This window comes from Atractosteus spatula, chromosome 4 (assembly GCF_055471065.1).
Source record: "Atractosteus spatula isolate fAtrSpa1 chromosome 4, fAtrSpa1.hap1, whole genome shotgun sequence".
NCBI lineage: Eukaryota > Metazoa > Chordata > Actinopteri > Semionotiformes > Lepisosteidae > Atractosteus > Atractosteus spatula.
Window position 1 is genome coordinate 32,017,767 of NC_142709.1, and position 25,792 is coordinate 32,043,558.

The 25,792-nt window shown below is 41.9% G+C and overlaps 1 protein-coding gene across 7 annotated transcripts; it reads right to left on the reverse strand.

The window, feature by feature from the left end:
• Nucleotides 1-261: 261 nt before the first annotated feature.
• LOC148836087 (uncharacterized) lies at nucleotides 262-24,723 on the reverse strand. Of its 7 annotated transcripts, none has more exons than XM_088914630.1 (22): nucleotides 24,378-24,723; nucleotides 21,511-21,645; nucleotides 17,680-17,805; nucleotides 15,570-15,722; nucleotides 14,139-14,330; nucleotides 13,246-13,420; nucleotides 11,206-11,313; nucleotides 10,579-10,800; nucleotides 10,246-10,386; nucleotides 9,612-9,752; nucleotides 8,818-9,021; nucleotides 8,472-8,606; nucleotides 7,982-8,125; nucleotides 6,957-7,103; nucleotides 6,331-6,555; nucleotides 5,645-5,782; nucleotides 4,950-5,153; nucleotides 3,247-3,393; nucleotides 2,568-2,885; nucleotides 1,710-1,853; nucleotides 1,388-1,479; nucleotides 262-1,066 (listed from the first exon to the last, which is right to left on the reverse strand). In XM_088914630.1, exons 1-22 carry the CDS (start codon nucleotides 24,591-24,593, stop codon nucleotides 1,061-1,063), a joined length of 3,513 nt encoding a protein of 1,170 aa, XP_088770756.1. In that variant the 5' UTR covers nucleotides 24,594-24,723; the 3' UTR covers nucleotides 262-1,060. The 7 variants fall into 7 exon arrangements, with proteins under 7 accessions (XP_088770756.1, XP_088770754.1, XP_088770755.1 ...); XM_088914628.1 differs by having other exon boundaries at nucleotides 8,472-8,627; XM_088914629.1 differs by having other exon boundaries at nucleotides 9,612-9,767.
• Nucleotides 24,724-25,792: the final 1,069 nt, after the last annotated feature.

A 25,792-nucleotide genomic window follows, 5' to 3' on the forward strand; every position in this document is an offset into this window, starting at 1 on the left:
GTATGCTGATCTAAGCAATAATACCCAGGGAAACGGAGAGTATAGCTAACCTTGGTCTGTGAAAACATGGATATATCTGTGTAGTATTCTCCGTACAAAATGAAAGATTAATTTTTTCATTCTTTTGGAAAGCTAGTTGGAAAACAACATTACACTTACAACGGAAAATGTTATATGAAAATTTTTTACATAAAAAGTGAAGAGATTGATATGCAATGCAACGTTTGGGTTATTCATTTAAAATTAAGACAATACAATGAGTGGCTGTTTGATTTTATTTTTATAGCTCAATTAAGTCATTTTAAATAGATATTTGGTTAAAAATTGCAGCAATTATATTTTCTCCATTTCACAATGTTACATTTTTCCACACCATTACTGATCTAGCATGTGTATTTCAAAAGGTAACAGTACCTGGGATTTTTAATCACAATCTGCCAATATTACAGTATAAAGACATATTAAGATAGTCTAAGACATAGATAATATAAAATAATCCATTATGCAGAGTTTAACTTAACATCATCTAATTGCCAATTACAAAAAATAAAATGAGAAACAATTTTCTCAATATTATCCCAAGGTGATACCATCTTCCATTACAAACATCAAATATGCATTTGCAACACGTTAATAAATCCAAATAAGTCCAAAGAAATTACATTTAAAAATAATTTCCTTTGCACATTGCTTTATAAGCGTTATTGAGATGACAACCGTGTCATTGTGTACAGCAGCCTAAAAAGTGTCTTTTTAAATTTAGTCCATTTCCTTGAAGTCAAGAGGAAGAAAAACTGTTCAAGGCAGTTCATCAACAGTGTGACTGTCTCCAGCCATGAGTTTGTGTGGGGTTATTTTCCGTCCCTCGACCTTTATCCCAGGCCTCCTCAGCAAGGTATCCAGTATGAAGGTTATTCCATGAGCTCAAGCCCCAGGTTAAAAATGTTTTGGTAGATTTCACAGCACCAGCCTGCTCCAAAGCCAATCCCTGCGTAAAGTAAGCTCTTCCTTGGCTAATCTGGGCATCAGTGTGCACAGGCTGCTGCTTAAAGAACACGGCTTACATCTGAAAATAAAATGGGTTGAGGGACAAAAAAATGTAACACTTCTGAGAGCAGACTTTTTAAAATCAATGCAGATTACACTTCTGGTGTATTAAATTTTGAAGGTCAGCAACATTGTTGAAAAGGTTAACCCCTTAAGTTAAGGGCATAACAAATAGCAGAATTGGTATTTTTCATATAAAGTTTTACCTTCCACCCTAGTGGATGGTAAAGGTAGTTCATACAAGGATACTGTACAACAAGCATTATCCTACAAGTAAATACTAACAGCAATGTGAGGGCCTGGGCCTTTTTTTTTTGGTGTCTTTCTATGCGGAAATCACCTGATCAGCACTGTCTTCAAACAAGTACTTGAATCGAGCCTGCAGCTCCTCACCCAGCTTCTCCTGGGCACACTCCCAGCTGGGCTCCCAATCTGCAAAGGAAACGGGCAGCTTTGTCACCATAGGCCCCCCTCTCAGACTCGTAGCTGGTAGTGTTTTGTTTCTTTAAAATCGGGCAACTTCCCAAGATCATAACACTTCTTTTGCCATTTTTGTCTGTTTTAATGATAACGCTCAGTTCTTTGTGTTTCATCCAAGCGCTAGTTCTGGGGGTCCAGGGCTGAGCCAAGGCAGCTAGCCCTGAAGACTTGTGGGCAATTACCTTGGTGGGAGCAGTCAAAGCTGGCCGAGAAGGTGACCTTCACGCCATGTTTTTCTGCTGTGTCCTCGAACTTGAGCGACTTCCAGCCATTCTTATCAAACCACTCCTGCACCCGGTTCCTCGCTGGGGTGCTGTTGCTTGCATCTTAAAAGTTAACCCAAAACTCGGAATCACCAAACAGTCACACACAAGGACAACGTTTTGAATTAGGACTACAAAGAGTGTTTACACTAAGCAGTATTGTGATGGAAAACTTACTTTTTAAGGTACAGTTTAAGTTCCTTTAAAATACCAGGATTTTCTTTTCAGTTTCCCTAGATTTAAAATGACAAAATTTTGTTTGTGACCGACTTGAAGTTAAAACTCCTTAATGTAAATAAGGCTCAAGCAGCTAGGGAACATTTTAGCATGAACACCACATGGGCTGTATGAAGATGAAGTTTGAAAATGTAGTTGGGGCTTTATCATCTTAAGTTGTTGATATGCTACATCAGCCTTCCATTCATGTTCAATAACCCTATAAAGTTAGTCCAATATAGGGTTACAGTGACTCAGAGATTAACCCAACAGGTGCAAGGCAGGATACTCTCTGGACAGTTACTTGTTTATCTCGGCACAAACACACAGGGGACAATTTAAAGACTCCACTTAACCAAGACATGTCTTTTGGACAAGCAGAGCACATGTACCCACAGGGAGAACATGCAAACTCCACACAGAAGGTACCTCAGGCCAGGTCCCCAGGAAGGTGAGGCAGCAGGGCCAACCACCACTCCACCATGTCATCAATTATCGATCACCAAGGACCTCTTCTGCTTTCCTGCATTGAAAAGTCCAGAGTAATGAGGAGACACTCACCTTCCTCCCCCATCTCTCCCAGCAGCCTGAGGAGCCGAGTGCTGACTTCTTTCTGCGTTAGTTTCTTGGAGCCAAGCCGATGGCCACTGCTCTCCAGGGAGAAGTTGTTGAAGTTCAGCTGAGCAGTGGCCTTGTGAAGGGTGTCGATGAGCTGAAAAGTGGGAGGACTCTGCTGGGTCTCCTGTAGCAACATGGTGAGCCTGCCCACTGAGTCTTCACCGTTTGGCACCTTGGCCGCCAGGCCCCAGTCAAAAATGTGGGTGAGCTGGGAGAGAGTGAACCTGGAGGCCTCGGCTTTGGCTAGGTCTTCAGAAGACCCTGAAAGACAAACATATCTTATTATCGTATACAAAATCCACTCGTGAATCATAAAGACCTGACTAACCTAGTCTTCAGTTTGAAGCCACTCCAATGACACTCATCTAACGTACAAGATGGTTACAAAGTTAGCTGTTCTTATAACAAAAGAAGATTTTTATCTTAAACAGGGCTTCAGGAATCAAATTGTTTGAAGGCAGACTGAGAGAGTGGAGCAAAAAGTTGAGCTGACAAACTATGAACCCCATTCACAATGTTTGTTATTATTTTTCAGGAATGATCAATGACAACAAGTTAAAAATATATACACTGAGCTCAGGAAGATAGGAAATTTAATCCAACAAGACTGACTCTAGCTCACCTTTTCCTTCACACGAAACTGTAAAGGAAGGAACTTTCAGCTGGCAATTGAACTTCTTGTCTGCAGTTTCAGTGAACTCTTCCGTGGGGAGATCATATGAATTCTGCTTGAAATGCTCTTTCACAAGCATCGTCGCTTTGATCTCTTCTGTGAAACAATAAGAAAAAAGACAGGTACTGTCTTCTTAATCTCTATGGGGAGGAACACTCAATTCCAGTCCAAACCTTCTGGCTTTCACACTTTCCTGAGTAGTTAATTACTGACAGAATACGTGAGTTGCTTAACAGGACTGATATACCCTTGTTCTTTATAGGTATTAAGCCGTTATTGATGAAAGTGACCTACAGGACTAGAGTCCACTGTCGTATCTACTACCCATGGCTTTAATATTTGAATAATTTGCATACAACGCACCAAACAATCTTTCAGTTTCAATTTCCAATACATTCTCTGCATGCAAATTCACAAATGTCCATGGTTAGCCTGAAGAGTGAAAGTAGAAAATTAATACATTTCTTAGGCGGGTGCTGTACATTGGTGGTGGTGGAGGGGAGTCTCCATTACCTGTAAAGTGCTTTGAGTGGAGTGTCCAGATGAGCACTATATGTGTAAGGAATTCTTTATTATTATTATTTATTATTATTATTGTTCACCTCCTGCCTTTGTGCAGATTAGATTGCAACGCTCGATCTTTTACAAATCCCCACAGGCAGAAATCACATGAAATCAAATCAGGCAACATGGGTGGTTCTCCAATTTGGACACTACTATCTATTTTTTCCAAAATGTATGTGTTTCATGCAGAAAGCTTCAAATTCTAAATGGAAGAGTCTCTCTAGAATGAGATTCCAACTGCGGCATTTGCTGGATTTGTCACCGACAGTCTGATAATCAGTAGTTCTTGCCTGCTGTACAGTAACAGCACTGCAATAATTTCCCATTCCTTTTTAACTCCTTCAAACAATCTGTGTTCCTAATATTATGCATAATGAGACTTTGATTTCTTTTATAATAGTAAGGTATTAAAAAATAAATCAAGACTATTAAAACCACAGGTTGTCACCTTGTGGCCTAATCTTGTCAGGTTTCAAAGCTGATGAGAAGCTAGGATGGAAAACCTCAAAGGAAAACCAGGTGGCTGCTTTAATGCTGTACCGGTAATGCTGGACCAGTAGGAGGCGCTCTTCCGTCGGGAGCAGAAATACAATGCCCTAACGTGGTGAACAGGGACACTATGCTGGAGGAGGTGCTGTCCTTTAGATCAGACCTTAAATCTAATTACTAACTATGCAGTCATTGAACATCATGTAGCAATTTCCATATAAACAGGGGTTATAATCCCTGTGTGCTGGCTAAACTGCACTCTGGGCCTCCCCGAGTATAATCTGGCTTCCCAGCAGTTCCCCCTCAACGTACTAGTAGATGCAACATCTCACTTCTGCACTTGATGTGCTGTGTAGTGGGGCTGTTGGTGTGAAGTGGGTCCCTCCTGATATCTAAAGCGATCTGTGATATTTTGGGCTGAAAAAATTTAAAGACGGAATATAAATGCAATTATTTATTATTGGAACATGCTGGTCCTAAAGAACCAGGACTAAGGGCCCCTGCAGTGGGGAATCCCAGTGGTGGTACATGTATTGGAGTCCATCATAATGGCTGAACACCATGTTCATCGGCCCATGAAAAGAGAAGCATGAACACACCTGCTTCCTGGAGACCCAGCGCTAGGCAGAGTTTAAGGTATGATTTTCTCGTGGCTTCCTTCTTGGAACTCCAGCTCTGCTGGGTTTGAATGCCGAGGCCAACAAGGTGGACTGTCACTTTGCACACAAACATCTTCACCACGCTCACACGGCTGGTGACCTGAGGCGGCCGCAGACCACACTTCTCCAGCAACCTTTGGATTTCTGCCACACAGACACATACATAACAAAACATCGCAGCGTGTGAACCGTCGTCTCTTGGTTTCACGCTTGATGCTCAGGCACAAACATCTCACTTCTGTGTTGTTTTGGACAAGAATCACAAGGTTCAAGTTTAAAATGATAAAATAAAGGCTACAACATATTAAAATGAGCACTCATAAGTATAGCATATATTTGTCCAGTTTGTTAACAGTTCTTCCACACCCAAAGTGTAGAATAGCGGCCTTCTGAAAGGGCATCTAAATCAGGCCCTGTGTGATGCACACAGCTAAACTGTAAGTTCAGTTTGTGCATGCTCCATTTTGTGCTCCTTGTTGTGTTATGTACAAATTAAATCCCCATCGAAGGTGATTATTGCTGCATGACAGGGTTCTGAACGTCACAAAATGCCATTTTAGTTATTCAGGAGGGAGACAGAGGGCACAAAAACCACCCAAATCAAAGCCTCCACCAAATACTGGCGGCTATTTTACCTGGAGACTCGATCCTGGGCATTTTGCTTTGAGCAGACAGCTCATCGAGCTCGTCAAGCTGTGTTACCATGGCAACGGAGTCGCTGGGTGACGCACTGGCCTGAGCTGAAGATTCTCTCACACTGCTGATCTCTGAGGCTGGAGCAAGAGCAAGAAAATGTTAAGCATGTTTTCTGCTTTCTTTCATATGCAACAACCCCTCTGAGATTTACTTTCAAGCACGGCCTATTAATTTGTTTCTTTACACCCAGTCTTATGAAACCCTGTGCTATGAAAATAGGACATACACAAAACTTATAAAGTTGCCCAGTATTGCTGTGTCATTTCAAACCCATGATATATCAATCCTCTGGATGAACAGCAGCTCTGAAATGTGCCGGAGGACGAGACAGTTACTGCTGTGTTGTGTCAGCTTGGTTTGGCACTTGGTGCTCAAGCACAAACATCTTACTTCTGTATAGACTCATTTTAAGGTGGCAGGTCTTTAGGTAGGTTTCTTCTTAAGTCCTAATTCTGTTGCATTTTTAATGGACATTGGTACTGTTCTCTGCCCCATGTCTTCTGAGTCGCCAAATTGACTCTGTCAAACGTCCTGAACACTTCAGCCAAATATACAGTTCAAAAAGGGGTGTTGTCTGAGGTTCTAAAGGAACACAGAGGTCAATAGGAGACTGAGGCCTCTATACCTGTGACTTGGTGGCCTGTGCCAAGAGGAAAGGCAGTGTCACAGCATGGCCCAGGAACAGACTGGTACAAGGGTTTCTCCTGCCCGTGCTTTATCAGCAGCTCCTGAAGTCTCCCTTTGTAGTTCCCATCAGCACAGGCAGGGTCCCACCCCAGGACCCCTGCCAGCCTAGCCAGGGCTTCTTTAGCTGCCCCCTGTTCTGCCTGCTGCTTTCTTGAAACCCCTTCTACAATACAGAAAACCAAAAGTCATAAACAATACATCACACCACATCACTAATCACTGAATTCTAGTGAATCTGACAAGAAAACTGATTTTGACACCAGAAATATATGAGTCCTTCTTCAGTTCAGTACCAAGGTTTTTTTGTTGTTGTTTTTGCTAAAAATTATATGATAAAAAATGATCGCACACTCTAGTAAGGGAATGGTCTGCAGTCAACATCAGAGATTGCATGAGCTCTTCTCTTTTTAAAAGAACAGCAGTTTATTTATTAACAGTATTTTCTTTTCCGAAAAAAAATGTTACTTGTCAACTTTCTTCACTGAACGGGACAACGTGAGGCAGGGAATCTAAACCACCTCTTTTTTTAAAAAAAAAATTGTAAACTCTGTTCATGCTCCCCACCTTGACTCTGGAATGCAAAGTTCCCAGAGATCTCCAGTTTGCATGTGAACAGTTTGTCCACAGACTCACATGTCTCTACAGGTGGGTTTAGTCCAGATTTAGCGAAGAAATCCAAGACTACCTGTTTGGATGTGCTGGAAGAGGCAGCTAAAAAAGAGGAAGATATAAAATCATTCAATTCCAAAGGCCGTGTACAAATGCTTAAAATCAAGACAATGAACTCAGATAGCAAAGAAATAAAGTGAACACACATTGTTAAAGATGACAAAAAGGAACTTTCAGAAATACAGGACCTTTTCACAAAATAGTTCTAGTAGCAGCATGTGTAGGCTGCAAAGGACCAATTCCAGAATCTCTCTTTTTTCAGCATTGAATAATCCTTTACATGTTCCTTTTCACAAAATGCCTACAACAGGCCCCGGAGGTGATGAACTAAAAACACAGCAGTAGAAGAAGACAAATTGTCTTCATCCATTATAACTGCCTCTGTGGCTTTGTCTGCAAGGTCTGGGCAGGGACTGGTCAGCATTGCCCCAGAGACTGGTACTGGTCTGTGGGCTCAGGGACTGAAGAACATGGGCCCACAGAAACGCTCTCATTCAGATTTCCATAAAAGTAGCACAGCCACTCCAATAAAAGGAATGCTTGCTTTTGAATTCTTAAACGGTTCCTGTTTTAATAATAGAACAATAGCAGGTTAGTAGTTAATGGACTGGTGACACTCAAAACCTCCAGATTTTGTGCACAGTAGAGCTAAATTACATGGACTCTCAGAAAAAATATAAAATTGTTTTAACTGTGCACAGCGCTTTGCACCAATGGTATAAATACCAGCCTGCTGCATAACATATCCACAGTGTCGACTGCATTATGCGCAAGGCAATGCAACCAGATATGGAGCTGTTTGTGTTTTCTCCCCTTTGTGCTTGGTATTTTGTTAAACTTGAATTATTTCTAGACCACAGCTGCTTATATCACAAGTCGCTGTATAGAGAACATTAGAGGCACAACAGTCCCACTGGTACCTGAGGCTGTGTCTGTCAGACCAAAGGACAATGCCAATCTACTGTAGGCTCCCTGAATGGCATCCTTTTTCTTCCTGTGTGTTTCTGCTGGGTCGAACACTTTCTTCACAGGCACAGTCACACTGGCAAAGTACAGCTGGCCTCCTGTTGTAAGATGGGTAAAAGAATACACCTGTCAATGTCGACCTCTGATTAGGATGAGCCTGGCCTACTAATTCTCTGGCTTCACTGTAGAGAAGAGCCATCAGGTGCATTCTTGGGCTTAAAGGAAATATCCCACACTGACAGGCTGAAGGAACTGAACCTTTTCAGTCTTGAACAGAGAAGACTGTAAAGGGGGGCCCGATAAAAGAACTCAAAATACGCAGACATCGACAAAGTCAAAGCAGCAGATTTCTTCTTCCTGGGAAAGCTGGCATGCCTAGCTTGCAGACAGCTGGACCAGCCCCGCTGAGGAGCTGAGGAGCCCTTGAAGAGTCCGTCCACCAACCTGAGGACACCGAGAGCTCCTGGGAGGGCTCAGCTGTCACATGGTTGGTCGCCTGGGCCAGCCCCTGGGCCGGCTTCTGTCCTGGTGGGTCAGCGCCCTGTGAGCTGGGGGCTGGCAGGTTCTGTAGCGGGGTAACTGTGAGAGTCACAGCAACAGCTAATAAGGACAAAAAATATGCCAAGAGATTGGTGGTAGAAAACAAATGTAAAGACTTTTCCATCCACCCATTTTCTTACCATCAATTCAGGGTCACGAGGGAGCCGAGCCTCTCCTGGCAAGGAAAGGGCACCCCACGTTTAGAAATGACCCCATACGGAAGCAAGGAGCTGTAATGGGTCTTGCTTACCGAATCCTACTCCATCAGCTCCTCCGCTGCTTCCTGCTGATGCGTGATACGAGGCCTCACCCAGGTGCCTGCTTTCCAGCAGCTCCTTCAGTGCCCCCTTGTGGTTTTCCTCAGGGCCGCCGCGCCAGCCGAGGAGCCCGGCCAGCCGGGTGAGGGCCACTCTGGCGGCCTGCTGCTCTGCCAGCTTCTTCTTGCTCACGCCGTCTGAACATGCAAACAAAACGACAGGCATCAGAGCAGCACAGCCCAGTATGACGGATACCAACACAGCACAGTACGACAGGTATCAGCACAGCACAGTACGACAGGTAGCAGCACAGTACAGCCCAGTACGACAGGTAGCAGCACAGCCCATTACGACAGGTAGCAGCACAGCCCATTACGACAGGTAGCAGCACAGCCCAGTACGACAGGTAGCAGCACAGCCCAGTACGACAGGTATCAGCACAGATTACAGAATACAAGAGCCTTCACTTAGCTACTTAGCAAGGTTTTATTGTGTCCCCCATAAAATATTTTTACTAAATAAAGTACACATTTTCCATATACTCCTTTTAATCCACCCCTTACATAAGCTTGTCAACACAAACTAGAATGCATGGACATCTTTTCCTTGAAGAAATCTGCCTTCAAGTATGCACTGTTTAATGTGCGCTGATACTAGTCATGACAGTGACAGTAATAGCAGGCTATGTTGTTCACACTCCTCTATACTGTATATTTGCAAATAAAACTTAATTCATTACCACACTCTGGACAGAAACTGTGTCCTTTCCTCAGCACTCTTCACTCACCTTGACTTTCAAAAGTAAAGGGCCCAGAGATTTTCAGTTTGCAGCTGAATTTGCCATGAGGGCTTGTCTGGAGTATCTCCTCTGGCTGTGTGAAACCAGACTCTGAGAAATGTTGCTGGACTTTCTGCTTAGCTGATTCGCCTGAAACAAGTTTTCCTAACAATTTAAATCATCTTAATAGACCTAATTATAAAGCAAAACTTATACTACTATCAACGTTCTCAACATTATTTTTGCTAATGTAAAGCCTGATTTTATTGTGGAAGAAGTTGTGGATCAGTTGTGAAGAAGGCTCAAGTGTTCAAACATTGTGTTTCTTCTTTCTACTTTTCAGCGTGGAATTAAACTTTATTTGTTCCTTTGCAGCCAAGACACTTGCAGCTTCCCTCTTGAACATCTAATTTTATTATTGGTTAAATAACATTTTTATTCACCCTCTAATCCACCTATTCTATTTGCCTTCTCACAGGTCCTCTTTTTCAAGAATAATGCTTTGGTTTCCTCATAAAACACAGTTTACTCAGGCAGATACAGTATAATTTCACAATATTCTCAGGAACAAAAGAAAATCACCACAACTTCAGATGTCAGATGGACAGAAAAGTAAAGGGTGAGACAGAGGATGTGTATTTACCTGCAGCAGAGACTTCCAGGCCAAACACGGAGCCTAATTTGTCATAAGCTGCTTCAACTGCCTCTTCCTTCTCACTGTACTCATCAGGAGCAATAACCTCTGTGTTCAGAGTGACAGTCACACTTCCGAAAAACATCGGGGCTGTAGGGGTAGAAATGTTTTACTATTTGCTAGACAGCTTTGAAGAAAACAAGGCATGAACTGTTTATCTATGTACATAAGGTTTTTGTACATCTATAAGTAAGACATTGAATACCTTTTTTGGTTAGCTGGTATAATATAATGTATAATATAATAATAATATAACAGCGTAGGCTTTGAAGAGGAAGGCACCTGTTGCAGTTGAGGATGTTTCTGATTGGTCGGTGGGCTTCAGCAGAGGTCCTGGGGGTTGTGTAGAGCTGTCTTCGCCTGTGCCAGAGGCCAGAGAAGGTGCCTGCTTTTCCAGTTCCCGCAGCGCCAACATTGCCACCTCCTGGTGCGCCGCCTTCACATTGAGATGGACCTGTCTGCCCTTGAATTTCTGCCCATTCACCTCCACCATCGCAGTGTAGCCTGGCAAGGGCAGCATGCGTCAGCAATGGTTCCCACAAAGCCCTGCATCTCCCTGGCTGCTCCACACTAACCAGAGCCTGCTGCCCCTTGAGTAACAGAATGAATCTTGGCTCTGTTGTGAAGTCCATCCGTTAACAAAACACTGAAAGGGCACTGGACTAAGCATTGGAATAACAGAACAGCATATGTTACACTTCATGTTTGATCAGGGAAAAAAATAAACCATAGTCAGGAATAACTCGTAATTTATATTCTCAGCCAAAGCATATAATAATCTTTCAAGCCATGACATGTTAAAAATCTGTAACATTAATTTTTTCCTGCACTTTTTAGCCCTGTATTATTTCTTATAACTGAATGTTTCTTAAATACCATCCTCCTAATGCACTATCTGGCTGTATGTACCTTTTGCATGGGCATGTTCTGTGAACACAGGGAGGGGCCACCTATTCTTCTGAGCCATTTCCAGCAGATGGTTCTTGTACCTGACTACCTCAGCGCTGAAAATAGGCTCTGTAAGACAAAAAGCAAAAGAATTTCAGCCTAATAACAACACCCCATAACAGCAATAATAATAATTTTAAACTTCATTTATATATAGCTGTTCATCCCAAAGGATCCCAAAGCGCTTCACACACAAGAGGGGACCCATTTCATCCCCCACCTGAATGAACACACTGCACCAACTGCGCTGCAGATCAATGGGAGGAGTGTCTCACCAATTGAATTAAGGGGGAAGGACAGATTGTACAAGCTCAGAGTGGAATTTAGCTAGGAAATGGAGGATAACACCCCTACTCCTTCCAACAGTGTTGTGGATTTAACGCCTGATCCAAAAGGATGGGGCTACCTGCAAAAACCATTTTGAAAATTCAAGTCCAGAAAGGAGAGAGCCACTTACTAGTTCAGCAACAGGAACAGGAACTTAATTCACAGTTGAAAAATACCAGTTCAGGACACCCCAGAGACATGGGTACAGCAATTTTGTGTCAATAATGAGCCTTGGTCCATTATTCAACAGCTGTCACCAAACAGAAGGCATAAAATGGGGCGGTGGCACCATGGCTAAGGATCTGAGCCTGTGGCTGGAAAGTTGCTGGTTCAAATCCCACGGCTGGCAGAGGAATCCTACTCCGTTGGGCCCCTGAGGAAGGCCCTTAACCCCAACTGCTCCAGGGGTGCTGTATAAAAGGCTGACTCTGCGCTCTGACCCCAAGCTTCTCTCTCCCCGTCTGTTTGCTGTGTGTCTCATGGAGAGCAAGTTGGGGTATGTGAAAAGACAAATTCCTAATGCAAGAAATAGTATATGGCCAATAAAGTGATCTTATCGTATCTTAAATGGTGCAGTTGAAAGAACCTGTGTGGGACAGCAGCTGACGAGCTGTTACCAAGCTCTGAGGTGTGTGGTCATGCAGGAGGCTGACAATTCCAACAGAAGCTTTGGGCAATTCTAGTCTTTCCAGAAGAGCTCTGTTTTTTTAAAAAAACAGCTAAAGTCGATTTCTTTCATAACCAGTTTAGCACTGACCAGAATAAACTGGAAAGATTGATGATGCATCATTTACTTTATATCAGGGCACAGGAATTCTGTTCCAAAAAGTTCAAAGGAATGAAAAATATGAATGATATTGAGGTAAAGAACAATGATGTTCACACTGATCCTGAAGTGTTCGCTCACCAGTATGGATAGTATTTGGACATAAAGATAGTCTGTGTACAAGCAAATTTAAGCACTGCACAAATTTTAAAATACAAGGCACTTAATATTTGAGTAAACAATGAGTTCATAAGTGTTTGTTAATGACTCATAAACACTTATGAACTTTGGACAATATGAGCCATGGTGGAGTTTCTAATGAGCTTCCAAAAATAACTAGGAGTGTTGTTCAAAATTCAGTCATGTACAACTGGACCTCAAATTCAGATTCAACCACCTTTATTAATAGGACACATGAATTCCACTGTTGCCAAAGCAAAAGCAATTAGCAATACATTTACATCAAAAACCCCATTATTACTATTCAAGAGACTCACTCTGTTACTCAGCTGTGATAGGAGATCACATACTGGGACTGCAGCTCTATAGAGTTTCTCCTCCCCTCACCCAGTAGGATTGATAATTTATTATCCAGGCAGAACTGGGAAACTTCACTCTCGCAATGCATTCAGATCATTTCTACAAGTTCTCATTTTGGAATGAGACACACTCTCATAGGAGAGAGACTTCTGTGACGAATGTATAATAACTGCTGCACTAGTCTTATCAGGAAACATTGTCACTTAGAACAATAATATTTTTAAACTCTTATCATTTGTATTTCCAGAAAAATAGGAGTCAATTTCAACCTGGGGAGAAAAAGCTCTAAAAATACACTCTGTCAGTCGTAAAATTTGATGAAGGCCCTGTGCATATGACATAATTTAGGCCCTTCGTCTTTGACTCACCATCATTCTTCTTCTCCAGGTTGTCCACTTTCTCAGTCAGGACGGTGAGCTGCTGGTCATGCAGGTGTACTTTCTCAAAGATGAAGTTCAGCTGCTTTACCTGTGGGCCCAGCTGAACCAGCAGGTCCTTGTTCTGATCCAGGAACTCCTTCATCATGCAGAGCTCCTCATGGCTCTAGACAGACACACACAGGAGACAGCTCGCCTCAGACATTCTGCTGCATCTCACACACACGCTACCACATGGAGAGAGACAGACTTAATGGACAGTTTCAAAGACTGAGAGTTGAAAATATTCTAGATATTTTATAAACCTACTAGGAGAGTAGGTGATATAGTCCAGTGTAATTGCTCTTGAAGAGTTCACTGGCACATTGGAAAGGTTGACTGTCACTCTGACAGTACCATTCCATACTCATTTCTGAAGGCACAAAATACAACCATCACCCCACATCAGAGTGCCAAAACTCCAATGAAACAGGTTTCCACTGAGGAGTTTCTGTTCCTACAGTAAAGGCAGGAAGATTAGATACTGTCTGTTGTGTCAGAGTGGGTTCCCTTCCCCACTATCTTTTTAAGCATCACATACTTTAGTTAGAAAAATACAGTATAATACAGTGTCTTATTATAGTGCATTAATAAATAATATTACTCACACAAATTGAAATGATAATTTTGTTAAAAGATGTTGAATGCAGACAGAAACAGACATGAATTTACACCTTATTTTAAAATAAGTCTGCTTCCCATAAAAACTGTTTTATAACTTCGAGTATTGTGGCTGGTCTCAGTCAGATGTAGTCAATCAAGACTGGCCAGTTTATTGATGGAACATTTTCACATGTCATTCTGCAGATATACTGTATAAGTGTCTCCTCCCAGGCAGCTCTTACTTCGGGCAGAATTTTCTCATCCTCAAAACGAAGGGCCAAGGACTCGATCTTCTCCTTCAGTGCCTGCTGCTCCATGTCGTGGATCTTCTGTACGCTCAGTAAAGTGTTGATAAGGTTGCCGCTGTGAAACACCGGTAAGTCAGGCTTCTGCTCCACATTCCCTAACAGAATGTTGAGCTCAGTCTCCTGCAGCTGGTGACAAGAGAAAATGCTCGACTAGGTGGGAGAAATGAGGGCAAACACCAGCACTTGAATACAAAACATCTTCTGGACAGGAAAAAAAACTTCTAATAATTTTGCTTAAATAACTAAACCACTGAGGGCTCCATTAAAACAAAACAAAAACAGGAGACTCTGTGACTCCCCAGGAAATCTACAAGACCTGGTCAAAAAGCTCAGGAGGCTTAAACATAAACTGCCACTTATCTCAGGGACTCCTACACTTCCGTCTTCACAACTCTGTCTTCTGCTTTTCAAGTCATCTAAGTTCTTAATTACTTAATTGAGCCCTAAAGATATTAATTATAATATGTACATTTTTTGATTCACTTGAAATTTCCATGTAAGACTTCAAACTAGGAGGTCTCCAACCCTGGTCTTCAAGAGCCCCAATATAGTAAGTCTTAAAGGTCATCTGTTTCTAAAGAATTAGAGTCCCATTAAGTTACTTATTCATTCAGTTAAATTAAGGTTTGGGGTCCTAAATGATAACTAAGTTACTTGATTTCACAAATCTCCTGCTTAATTGATCTCAGTGTGATTCCAAATCGTTAGAAACTCTGCTTTGGGGTTCTCCACGTCCAGGGCTAGAGACCACTTTAGAACAATGAAGCAATTAATCCAACTGAGGGCTGAACTTAATATAAGATCTCATTTGTAGGCAACAAAAAATATAAAGGTTCTCAAGGTTTGAGAAATCCTGCCCTAATTTCAGCTGAAGACTCCTCTTCATTTAACCATGAAGAACTGCCACAGGCTGGTGCTCACTATAATGCAGGCTGACCACTATGATCACAGGTTCAAGCCTGAGTCATGTTACTAGCTGACTGTGACTGATTCCACAAATGGCAGTGTTCATCTGGCTGAGCTCAACTGAGGGTAGGGTAGGACTAGACAGCTCAGCGACACAGTGCCCCCTGTGGCCTATCGGGTGCTTACAGAATTGGAGTTCTGGTAATTAGGGACACCCTTCTCCTCCAAACGCCATCAGCTCACCGGTACTGGGCTGCCTGTAATATGTTAAAAGTCGAGTGATTCTAATATAGGCGGGACAGAGGAGTCAATCTACACTTCCTCATTCACCTCTGAGGAACCCTAGCTGAGAACCAAGATTCCAAAGCGCGTAGGTAAAACAAAAGTTTGTAAATTAAAAAAAACAAAGAACTTCCACTGACCTACAAGTGATGAACAGCAGTCTCCAATGTGTCTCACCTCTTTAATTGCGGTCTCCAGCTCGAACAGGCTAGGCACGTGTTTCTTCAGCTCAGTTACAAGGTGCAGAATTTTCTGCATGTGCGTCATCATGTCCTGTGTTGCCACCTTCATATCAGCCGAATGCATCATCTTGTTTCTTACATTGGTAACCTTCATGAACATAGAGCACAATTAATGACCTACCCAGGCCTTAAGCTCCTTAAGTACTGCTTGCATATCTTGTCTTAACTTCAACCAGAAACAATACACAATGCACTAAAAGCAATCGTTTCAGTCTTCTAAAATCTCAGTTTACTATTATGTTGTTTTTGAACACCTCAGACAACCTAATATGATCTTTGTTGAAGGTTAACAACTTGATCAAAAATAATTATTTGTATTCACTGCAACGTATTGCAGTTACATAGTGGCCACACACAATTCCCCTTTAACGACTCCTTAAAAAATAAGCTGGAAAGACACAGGCAATTGTAAGTCTGCACTCTTCAAACAGAATTAAATGTGATGTGTCAGTGCAGCTGTGAAGGTGGAAGCACAACACAACTGAATTTAATCTTGCATTCAAGACAATTTATATGGTCAGTAAGAAAATAATTGAACAATAATCTGGTTGAAATTTGTTCTGGTTGAAGCTGAAACAAAGAGGGTTGCACAAAGTGAAAGCACAGTGTAAGGATGAAGCTGTGGTCTTGTCTGGACCTCATTCCCCAGAAGCCTTTGGGAAGTGGGGGACTGCTGTCCCAGGCACCTGACTAATTGTGAGAAGACAAAGAGAGCAGAGGCTCGTGTGAAAATCTCCAGAGAGAGGAGAAGAACTGACCAGGATCTGTGGAACTCTGGAACTGTGGACAAAGAAACTGTCAGGTTTTTTAAAGAATCCCGGGGAAAGATGAGAGCTCATTTGTGAAATGTCTCAGAGAGAGACAAGTTTTGTTCATTTTAAAGCCTGAAATCAGCTAAGTTGCCTGACATGTTAGCCCAGGGACTATGCTCAAAGAAGAGTTAGGCTTTTGCTTAGGTGCTTTGGTTTGTGAGGTTTTTGTTTCCCTCATGGTGTTTCAACACGGTTAGTTGAAGCAGACATGGTTACTGACAGGCAGGATTTGCAGGGATTTGGTGATCTTTGGCGGCTGGCAGAAAAAGCCGAGGCTGAAGGCACTTGGCACTCACCAGAGACAGCTGACGACAAACAGGGATGGAGAAGAGTTATGGTGGTCAGAGTAAAAGAAACTGCAAACTAGCAGGCGGTTCTGGGAAGGTGCCACTGGATCGGTGCTGGTTGTCATGGTAGCAGACATGTTTCGGGTTACAGGTTTCAGGTCCCAGACATTTTTTGATTTTCAGGTTATCAGTCTGTTGCGTCTCTCAGAACTAAGTGCAGCACTTCCTGGGGAATCTCAATGTCAGAGCAACATTTCAGTGGCGTAATATATTTTAAATATGGGAAATCAAATTGGATGATTGATTGGATAATAGATTGCATGATTGATAGGGTGAGAGGCACACTAACAAATGGCCTGAGTGTATTGGGATGGTCCCGAGGTGAATGTGATCATTTATGGAAATGTTACAGGCTGCCAGAGCAACCAAGGACTGCGAACTGCTGTCCACCTGGGCATGGCAGTGCCCCCCACCCCCCCACCCAATGAGACTCCCTGGACACAGGAGCATTCAGGGGTGCCATGTGTGGATGGTGTTTAATAACAGGCATGTGGAAATAGCGAGCAGGTACCCACGTCCGTTCCTCAAGTCCAAGGCCCCTTCAGGTATTGTAATATGTTTATTATAATTTGTGTAAATTGCACAGTTTAGATTTTACAGCTATGTTTGTGTCTGTTTTCCTGGACCCACCTATTTTAAAGATCTCATTACAGCACGTCCAGTGGGATGTCACAATTCAAACAAGAGAGTGAACACATTTCTCACCAGTGGACTGGTTTCCTGGCATGGAGGATCTGGTGCTTGTTCAGACTGTGCCTGTCAAGCGACAGGCACTAACAATACTTAAGCCAGCAATGCAAACGATGGTGAATTCCAGATTAGTCCAAGGTTTTAAATTAAATACCATCCCAAGGAACACTGTAAGTGCTGGCTAGTGGGACAGTACCTGGTCCAGTGCTATGGTATTCACATACTTCTTGAAGTGAGTGCAGAACTTCATCAAATTCAGGAATGCAGAGATATCAAAATCCTGCACTTTGCTGTGGTCCTTGTTTCCTCGTGGCATGTAGACCTACAATAAACAACAGAAACTAGAGTCAGATCCAACCCCAGACTCCCAAATTCACATACAGGACTAAGATACCTACTGTACAGGCTCCTCTTTTATTCAGAATTTGAATGTGAATGTGCACTTCTTTCTTTCCAGCTCATCCCCTATTGCAAAACAAAAACCCTATTCACAATTTTCTCAAGCCAGCCTGTAAAAATAATACATTCTAGAACAAAACAGGCTATTCATGATCCATAACTATATACTTTTGTACAGTGTTTTGCAATGTTATTTTGATTTTAAAAGAAATCTAATATTTTTTTTCATAAGGTATGTATATTACATATATAAAACAGTAGTGACACTTTAAAGTAGAAATGTTGTACCTTTATACTGTACACACATTAAACGAGCAGCAATTGTAATAAACTTTAAGATAATTTTTTGCTCTGTCAGAAAATCTGGAAACTGCAGCGCTTTAAAACTGATTCTTTGTCTGAAAATGTTATTCCATTTTTTTCAGTTCGCTGTGCAGCATTTCTTTAAAATTGCAGTTTCTAATGTTTCTAATGAACACATTTTCTTCCTGTTACCACCATGGCTGCTGCAGGGCATACTGACAGGGAGCAACCCAGGCGCAGGGCTTCAGGGTTTTTCAGGAGATTTTGGGGACCAAGAAAACAGGGCAGAGTAGGTAGACGTAAGAGCAGAAAGTGAGCTGCTGGACTGAGAGCTGCCCGGGGATTACGGCTGCTGGGGTATCTGGATACGAGAGCTTCCTGGGGAATCAGACAGCCGAGCTTCATCGCCGGGCCAGTGTTGGCGAGTCTTGGCTTTCGGTATTGGTTGCACACAGACGATGAACGTGGAGCTGCTAGCCAGACAGCGCACAGAAGCTCCAATGTCAGAGCACTGGTCTAGTGGCAAATCAAGCCTATAGTCAGAGTACTAATTGGTGGTTTGATTAGAAGATATTAGAAGATGCCTGACTGGTGAGTTAGGTGACCAGCGTCAGCCCCAGCCCAGACCAGACACTTCCAACAGAATAATTGAACTTTATTTCTTTAATATGGATTCTTCTTTCCGCAACTGGTGATCAATTGATCACCCAAGGTTTGCAAATTCTGTTCTGTCCTCCTTATCCTGTTTCTCTTCCTCTGACCTTCTAGAGGACAAAATACAGATACTTGACAGTGCTCTTTTATCTATCATTGACACCTTTGCTCCTTTAAAAACTCGAACCATCTCTTTCTCTCGCCCTGCCCCCTGGTACAATGACCATCTGCGATCCATGAAGGCAGCCTCTCGCAAACTTGAGTGTAGGTGGCATCTTTCTGGCCTAAATGTACATTATCAGGCTTGGAGAGATTACTTATCTGATTATAAGGTTACCATAGAGTCTGCTAGATCCACCTACTACACTCACATCATTGAAAATCACCAAAACAATCCCACACATCTTTTTTCCACCATCAACAGACTGCTCAAGCCAAACTGCCCTACCACATTACCTGCCTCATCACAACTTTGCAACACATTCTTTAGATTTCTTTAGTTCTAAGATTGACAACATCCGGCATCACATTCTCTCCACTATGCATATCATTTCCATACCTCCTCCCTCCTCATCCAACTTCTCTGGTTCTCATCCCTCAACAAACTAGTTACACGCATGAAACCCACCACATCTATCTGAGATCCCATTCCCACCACTTCATTCCAGTCCTGTTTCTCTTCTCTCTGTCCCATTGTCCTCAATATTTTACATGAATCCATGAGCACTGGCGTTGTACCAATGGTCCTCAAAACTGCTGCCATTACCCCCGTGCCGAAAAAAGCCTAACATGGCTCTCGACAATCTTAACAATTTTCACCCCATCTCCAACTTACCCTTTCTTTCTAAAATTCTAGAACGTGCTGTCACACTTCAGTTACATAACCACCTCATGACAAACAACCTTTTCGAACCCCTCCAATCTGGCTTCCGTCAACTTCACAGCACAGAAACTGCCCTGGTCAAAGTCACCAATGATCTTCTAATAGCTTCTGATTCTGGTTCTCTCTCTATACTCATCCTTCTTGATCTCAATGCTGCTTTTGACACTGTTGACCATAACATCTTACTCTCTCATCTTGAGACTGTGTTTGGAGTTTCTGACAGTGCCCTCAAATGGTTCAAATCTTACCTCACTGATCGCTGTCACTTTGTCTCTCTTAATGGGTACAGGTCTGAAATTGGTCTTGTTAAGTCTGGTGTCCCTCAGGGCTCAATACTGGGCCCCTTGCTCTTCAGCATTTACGTGTTCCCTCTTGGTCAGCTTTTAAGATCACATGGCCTCAGCTTTCATTTTTACACTGACGATACTCAAATATACATCCATACCAAACCTGACAATGATGTGGCTGTCTCTATTCTATCTAATTGCATCTCTGACATAAAAATTTGGATGACTCAAAACGTCCTTCATCTCAGCTGCGACAAGACTGAAGTCATACTTATTGGTACCCCCCATCAACTTCGTAAAGCCAATCCTGTAACCCTTTCTGTAGATAGCTCTGTACTTGAGCTTCAATCAAAATTGAAAAACCTTGGGGTTATATTAGATTCTGGCTTAACATTCAACCCACATGTGCAGCATACTGTCAAAACATATTTTTTTCACCTTAGAAATATCGCAAGACTACGCCCTATGCTATCACCAACTGTGGCTGAAAAGCAGATCAACACATTCGTATTCTCTTGAATTGACTACTGTAATAGTCTACTTGCAGGGGTATCAAAATCTACTCTGAACAAACTGCAGTATGTCCAAAATTCAGCAGCCAGAATCCTGACCAGGTCTAGTGCAAGTGTTCACCTTACTCCTGTCCTGGAGTCCTTGCACTGTCAAATTCCGTGTAGACTTTAAAATCCTCATGCTCACCTATAAGGCTCTGCATGGCTTGGCACCTCAGTACCTGTCTGAACTATTATCGCCCTACTCCCCACCTCGCAACCTCCGCTCTTCAAATTCTGCCCTCCTTACTGTCCCCCAAGCCCGTCTACATTGTATGGGTGACAGGGCCTTCTCCTGTTATGCCCCCAAGCTCTGGAACTCTTTGCCCAAGGATATCAGAGAGTCACCTTCTCTAAACTCCTTCAAATCCAGACTCAAAACCCTCTTCTTCAGAAAAGCCTTTACTTAACTGGTTCCATTCTTCACCCCTCTGCTCTTCATAGTACCACCATCCACGGTCTCCTCTATATATTGTAATTGTGTTTTATCTTGTGTATTCTTCTTATTTATTGTTGTTGTCATCCTGTAAAGCACTTTGAGAAGCCACCTTTAAAGGCGCTATATAAAATAAAGTTTATTATTATTATTATTCTTTCCTATCTTAGGAACGAACGTACCATTCTTTTATAAGAGAGACAAATTAAAGCACATTAGAGGATTTCCATTACAGCAGAAATGTTTAGGTGAACATCAAGAAATGTGGCTCATTTGGTAGTTATGTCACGGAAAATAAATAGTAACTGTGCATAAAAATTTGCAGAAATATGTCAAGTTTAAGTTTGTTCACTGCTGAGGTTGTGTTAACTTCTTTTCACTTAGAAAATCAACAAAACGTGTAATTTGGCCAGGGGTGCCCAAACTGTTGCATACAACTGTATATCTTGGTGGCTACTTCCTGGTGGTTAGTTTCTGGAACAAACAGAACCAGCAGCAGTGTCCACTGACTTACCTTTGCCACTTCCCATTTCTCTGTTGGCCACAGATGAGGCCGGCTGTTATTCCAGTAAATAATCCCTTTCCTGTTGCTGTGGTTCGAGAGGATTTCATCTTTCCACTGTGTGCAAGCAGGACACATCTGAGGAGGCTTGGGGAGAAAGAAGACCACTGGATCTCAGGACACGTCTGTGACACTTTCCTAATTGAAGCCCTTGAAGGAAGCAGCTGAGGACCTCTGCATAGACTATTCGCCAAGAGGGAATACAACTTTCCTTTAAGCTCTGAACAATTTCACTTGCTTAGTTTCATACGTACCTTCACCTGAAGGTTATATTAAATGAACACTAGGATGGACGATTCTAGGTTTAAAAGAAGGAGAACTCCTGTGTTTTCTTTTTTTTATGTATGGATTTTTTGTTTGTATTATAAACTCGTCAATAAAGACAGGATCTTAATTACATTTAGTGCTCGAGTAGTTAACACACAAAGGTCCTCACAGCCAGTCTACCACAAAGCAGGGATCTTCCCCAAACAAACGTGAACATTTTTTAGATATGAGAGAGTACACACAGAGTAGGTTGATATTACGCCATCTGCTCTTCTAACACAATACAGCAATTACTATTACTCTATTTGTGTTGAAGGCTGTCCTGAAGGCAGCTAAGATGGTTTTAAATGCACCATGTGGGCAGGGTGTTTATCTACAGGAATTCCATACAAATATTCCTCAGTAGGTACCTTACCCTAGGAAATAAAATAAAAATCTTAATTGGGGTGAACCCATTTAGTTTAAAAGACAAACTGAGACATATCAGTTAGGATATGTTTTAAATCTCAGACATCATGTGTTTCACACACCTCATTATGGCTTCAAAAGTGCCACAGCAGAAAAGTAATCCAAAAATGTCCACCAGGCACCCAAAATGCATCAGGATCCAACAGGGGTCTTTAATCCTGGTCCTGGTTGTTGGCACTCTGGTAAGTTATATAGTTCATTACATATAACTAAATCGTGTATCTGAAACAAATTTAAGTTATTTATCATTTCAAAAAGTAAAGTGTTCCTGTCAGAAAAAAGATCTATTAGAATTAAAGGGTATTCACATTTTATAGCCAAATTGTTATCTTAATTATACAACTTAACCAATCACCTAATTAATTGAACAAACCTAACCTGTTTCAGGTCGTAAAGAATTGATGATTCACTGTGGTAAGCCTTAAATTTCCTGGACTTGGGGCTCTCCAGGACAGGGGTTGGTGAACTTTGGGGCTCACTGTTACTAACCCAAACAACATATGTGAAAATGTATTTACCCCCTGTCTGATTTTCTGCAAAATGAACTTGTTCAGAAATGTTCGGGGGTAGTAGTAGCATATAGAGCAGAGTCTGAGAGAAAAATGGCTTCTTTCATTTGTTTGGTGTGGATGGTAATCAAACATGCAATCTACAGGTGTGAAAAAGTTACTGCCCCACCTAGTGTACTCAACCCAATTAAAGGAATAATAAGGGTCAGCTGTTTGAACACTCTGGTAAACAGTCAGGCCTGTGTTATGCCAGCCCTGCCTAATATAAATCTGACTAACGCTGGCCCTTATAATCAGAAGTGAAGTTGTTAGCACACAGGATCTAGAGGCACATCATGCCCCGGTCAAAAGAAAGGCCTAAAAAACCTCTAGAAAAACTGCTTATGTTTATTAGTCTGGAAAGGGTTCCTGAAAACCTCTAGAAAAACATTGTTGTTCATTAGTCTGGAAATGCTTACAAAACCATTTCTAAGGCTCTGGGGCTCCACCAAACCACAGTCAGAACTATATTGTACAAAGGAGAAAGTTTAGAACAGTAGTGAATCTTCCCAGGAATGGCTGTTCTGCCAAAATCTCTCCAAGAGCAAGGTATGAAATTGTCCAGGATGTCACAAAGAACCCTAGAACAACATCTCTCACCTTGGCTAAAGTCAGTGTTCATGCCTCTACCATCAGACACTGGGTTAAAATAGGACACATGGCAGAGCAGCAAGGTGGAACCACTGCTCTCTAAGAAGAACATGAGTGCTCACCAAAATGCACCTGGATGGTCCTCAAGAGTTATGGAACAATGTTCTATGGACAGATGCGTCCAAAGTGGAGCTTTTTGGCCAACATGAGCCCCGTTATGTCTGACAAAAACCTAACACAAAGCATTCCAGAGTAATACCAACAGTCCAGCATGGTGGTGGATGTGTCATGGATTGGGAATGCTTTGCTGCATCAGGACCAAGATGTCTTGCTATCATTGAGGAAACCATGAATTCGGCTCTGGATCAGAGGATTCTATAGGAGACCATCTGACCGCGATCTGAAACTGAAGCACAGCTGGGTCATGCAGCAAGACAATGATCCGAAACACGCAAGCAAGTCTGCATCGGAATGGTTGAAGAACAAGAGCTTTAGAGCTTTGGGGTGGCCTAGTTAAAGACAAAGATGTTGTAGTAGGACCTGTAAAGAGCAGTTCATGCTCAAAAACCAACAAACGTCACTGAGTTGAAGCAGTTCTGCGTGGAGGAGTGGGACAAACTTCCCTCCACAGCCTTGTGACAGACAGATCAATAACTACAGGAAACATCTGGTTGCAGTTATAGTTGCTAAAAGTGGACTCACCGGTTACTAAGTCTACTGAGGCAATTACTTTTTCACACAGTGCATTGAGTGTTGCCTAACATTCTTTGACAAATAAACGAAATACATATCAAAATGTTGAAATTTTGTTTTATGTTCACTCAGGGTCCCTTTTATCCAATATTAGATTTTGTTTGAAGATCTGATACCATTCACTGTGAAAAATATGCAGTAGTGCAGAAAATCATTCAGGGGGAAAGATCTTTTTCACAGCTCTCTACCTACCTTGGTGCCTTGAGGTCCGCAGCTTTTCGTATTACAGGGGGGGCGAGCCTGACAGTTCTGTCCCATCAATTTATTGCCGAGCTGAGAGTGAAATGTTTCGGTTTCGTTTTCCAGAAACGTTTCGAGCCTGGTTCTCAGTAACAGCAGAGTCATGGTAGTTTTCAGCCAGTTCTTGTACTCGGTATCGGTGAATCGATGTTGCATTAAAGCAGCCATCACGGCCAACGCTGGCAAGGACGATTAAGTCGTCTGTTCTATCGACACTATTCCGATTCGCTCTGCCACCAGCTTGGTTTTGTCGGGCTCTACAGATCGGGAAGCAAGGAATTGCGCAAAGCTGTCATCTGGGCCGGGCGAGTCTCCAGTTCACATGATTCTGATAGGTTGAATTACGTCACGGCCATGAGCCATGAGCTTTGAGCATAGTGCACTAATACAGTAGATTTATTCAGCGCCTTTATAGTAAGCGACTTATACAGTATGTATAATAAACTAAATTTGTGCTACGAAGTAGCAATGTTTCACGAGTAGACATAAAGCAGGGAAACTTTTTTTTTATTTGTTACTTTTAATGGAGTAAAAAGTAACCTTTGGAGTATTGTTACGTTTGAACAAAAAAATGGGTGTGTCTTATTATTAATGTTAATGTTATTATTCATCTCTTATTAATAATGTTATCATTCTAAAGCATAAATAAGATTTAAGAAGTACGTTTCTGATAAATTAATATCTTTTTTATAGGTCTACCTCGAATTTAAGTTCCTAAAATTAAGTTTTTAATAAGGTAAACGTTTCACCATAAGTAAATTTTGGACATCATGAAACAGAATACGATATAGTTTTCACTATAAACTGGAGAGTTGTGTGCAATTTCTGAAATTTTGACTACGATATTTTGCCAGAGAAAATCGTTATCCTTCCCAGTTCTCACCACGATTTTACTCGGTACTTTCAGCAGGTTTCTTATTTCCTGGAACTGAGGGTGTTGCCTATTCTCGCAGCTGTGCCCTTCTATATTTACTGCCTACATGTTGTAAAATGTATTTACCAGATTTAAACTCAGACCTGTACAGCACTTTAACCTTTAACATATATGTGGTATTGTTTAAGGTGGTTTCATTAGCCTTAATTTACTTAATTTCACTGTATGTTTTAAGTTTCTAAATGCACTTGCAAGAGGTGCAAAAATACGCTTTCTGGAACCGATACTGGTGTTCCTAAAATGTGAACATTTTTGGTACAATAATTATAAAACTATATTACGATATTTAGTCTACTGCTGCTTAATAAAATGTACAATTTAGTGAACAGTTTTCGTACTTGTTTTATTCTGGGGCGATGTTCTACTGCCCTTCAGCTGTCGCAATATGTATTTGGCGCAATATTATGGTAATAATCTTACTTAAAGTAACATT

Excerpts from the sequence above, each read along its gene's own strand:
- LOC148836087 (XM_088914627.1), bottom strand. The coding sequence starts at position 24,593 with ATGGCTGCTTTAATGCAACATCGATTCACCGATACCGAGTACAAGAAC. Across the intron at positions 8,126-8,471 it reads GGAGCTCTCGGTGTCCTCAG|GAGGCCAGCTGTACTTTGCC; the intron begins GTTGGTGGACGG and ends ATCTTACAACAG. Across the intron at positions 5,783-6,330 it reads CACAGGCCACCAAGTCACAG|CCTCAGAGATCAGCAGTGTG; the intron begins GTATAGAGGCCT and ends CTCTTGCTCCAG.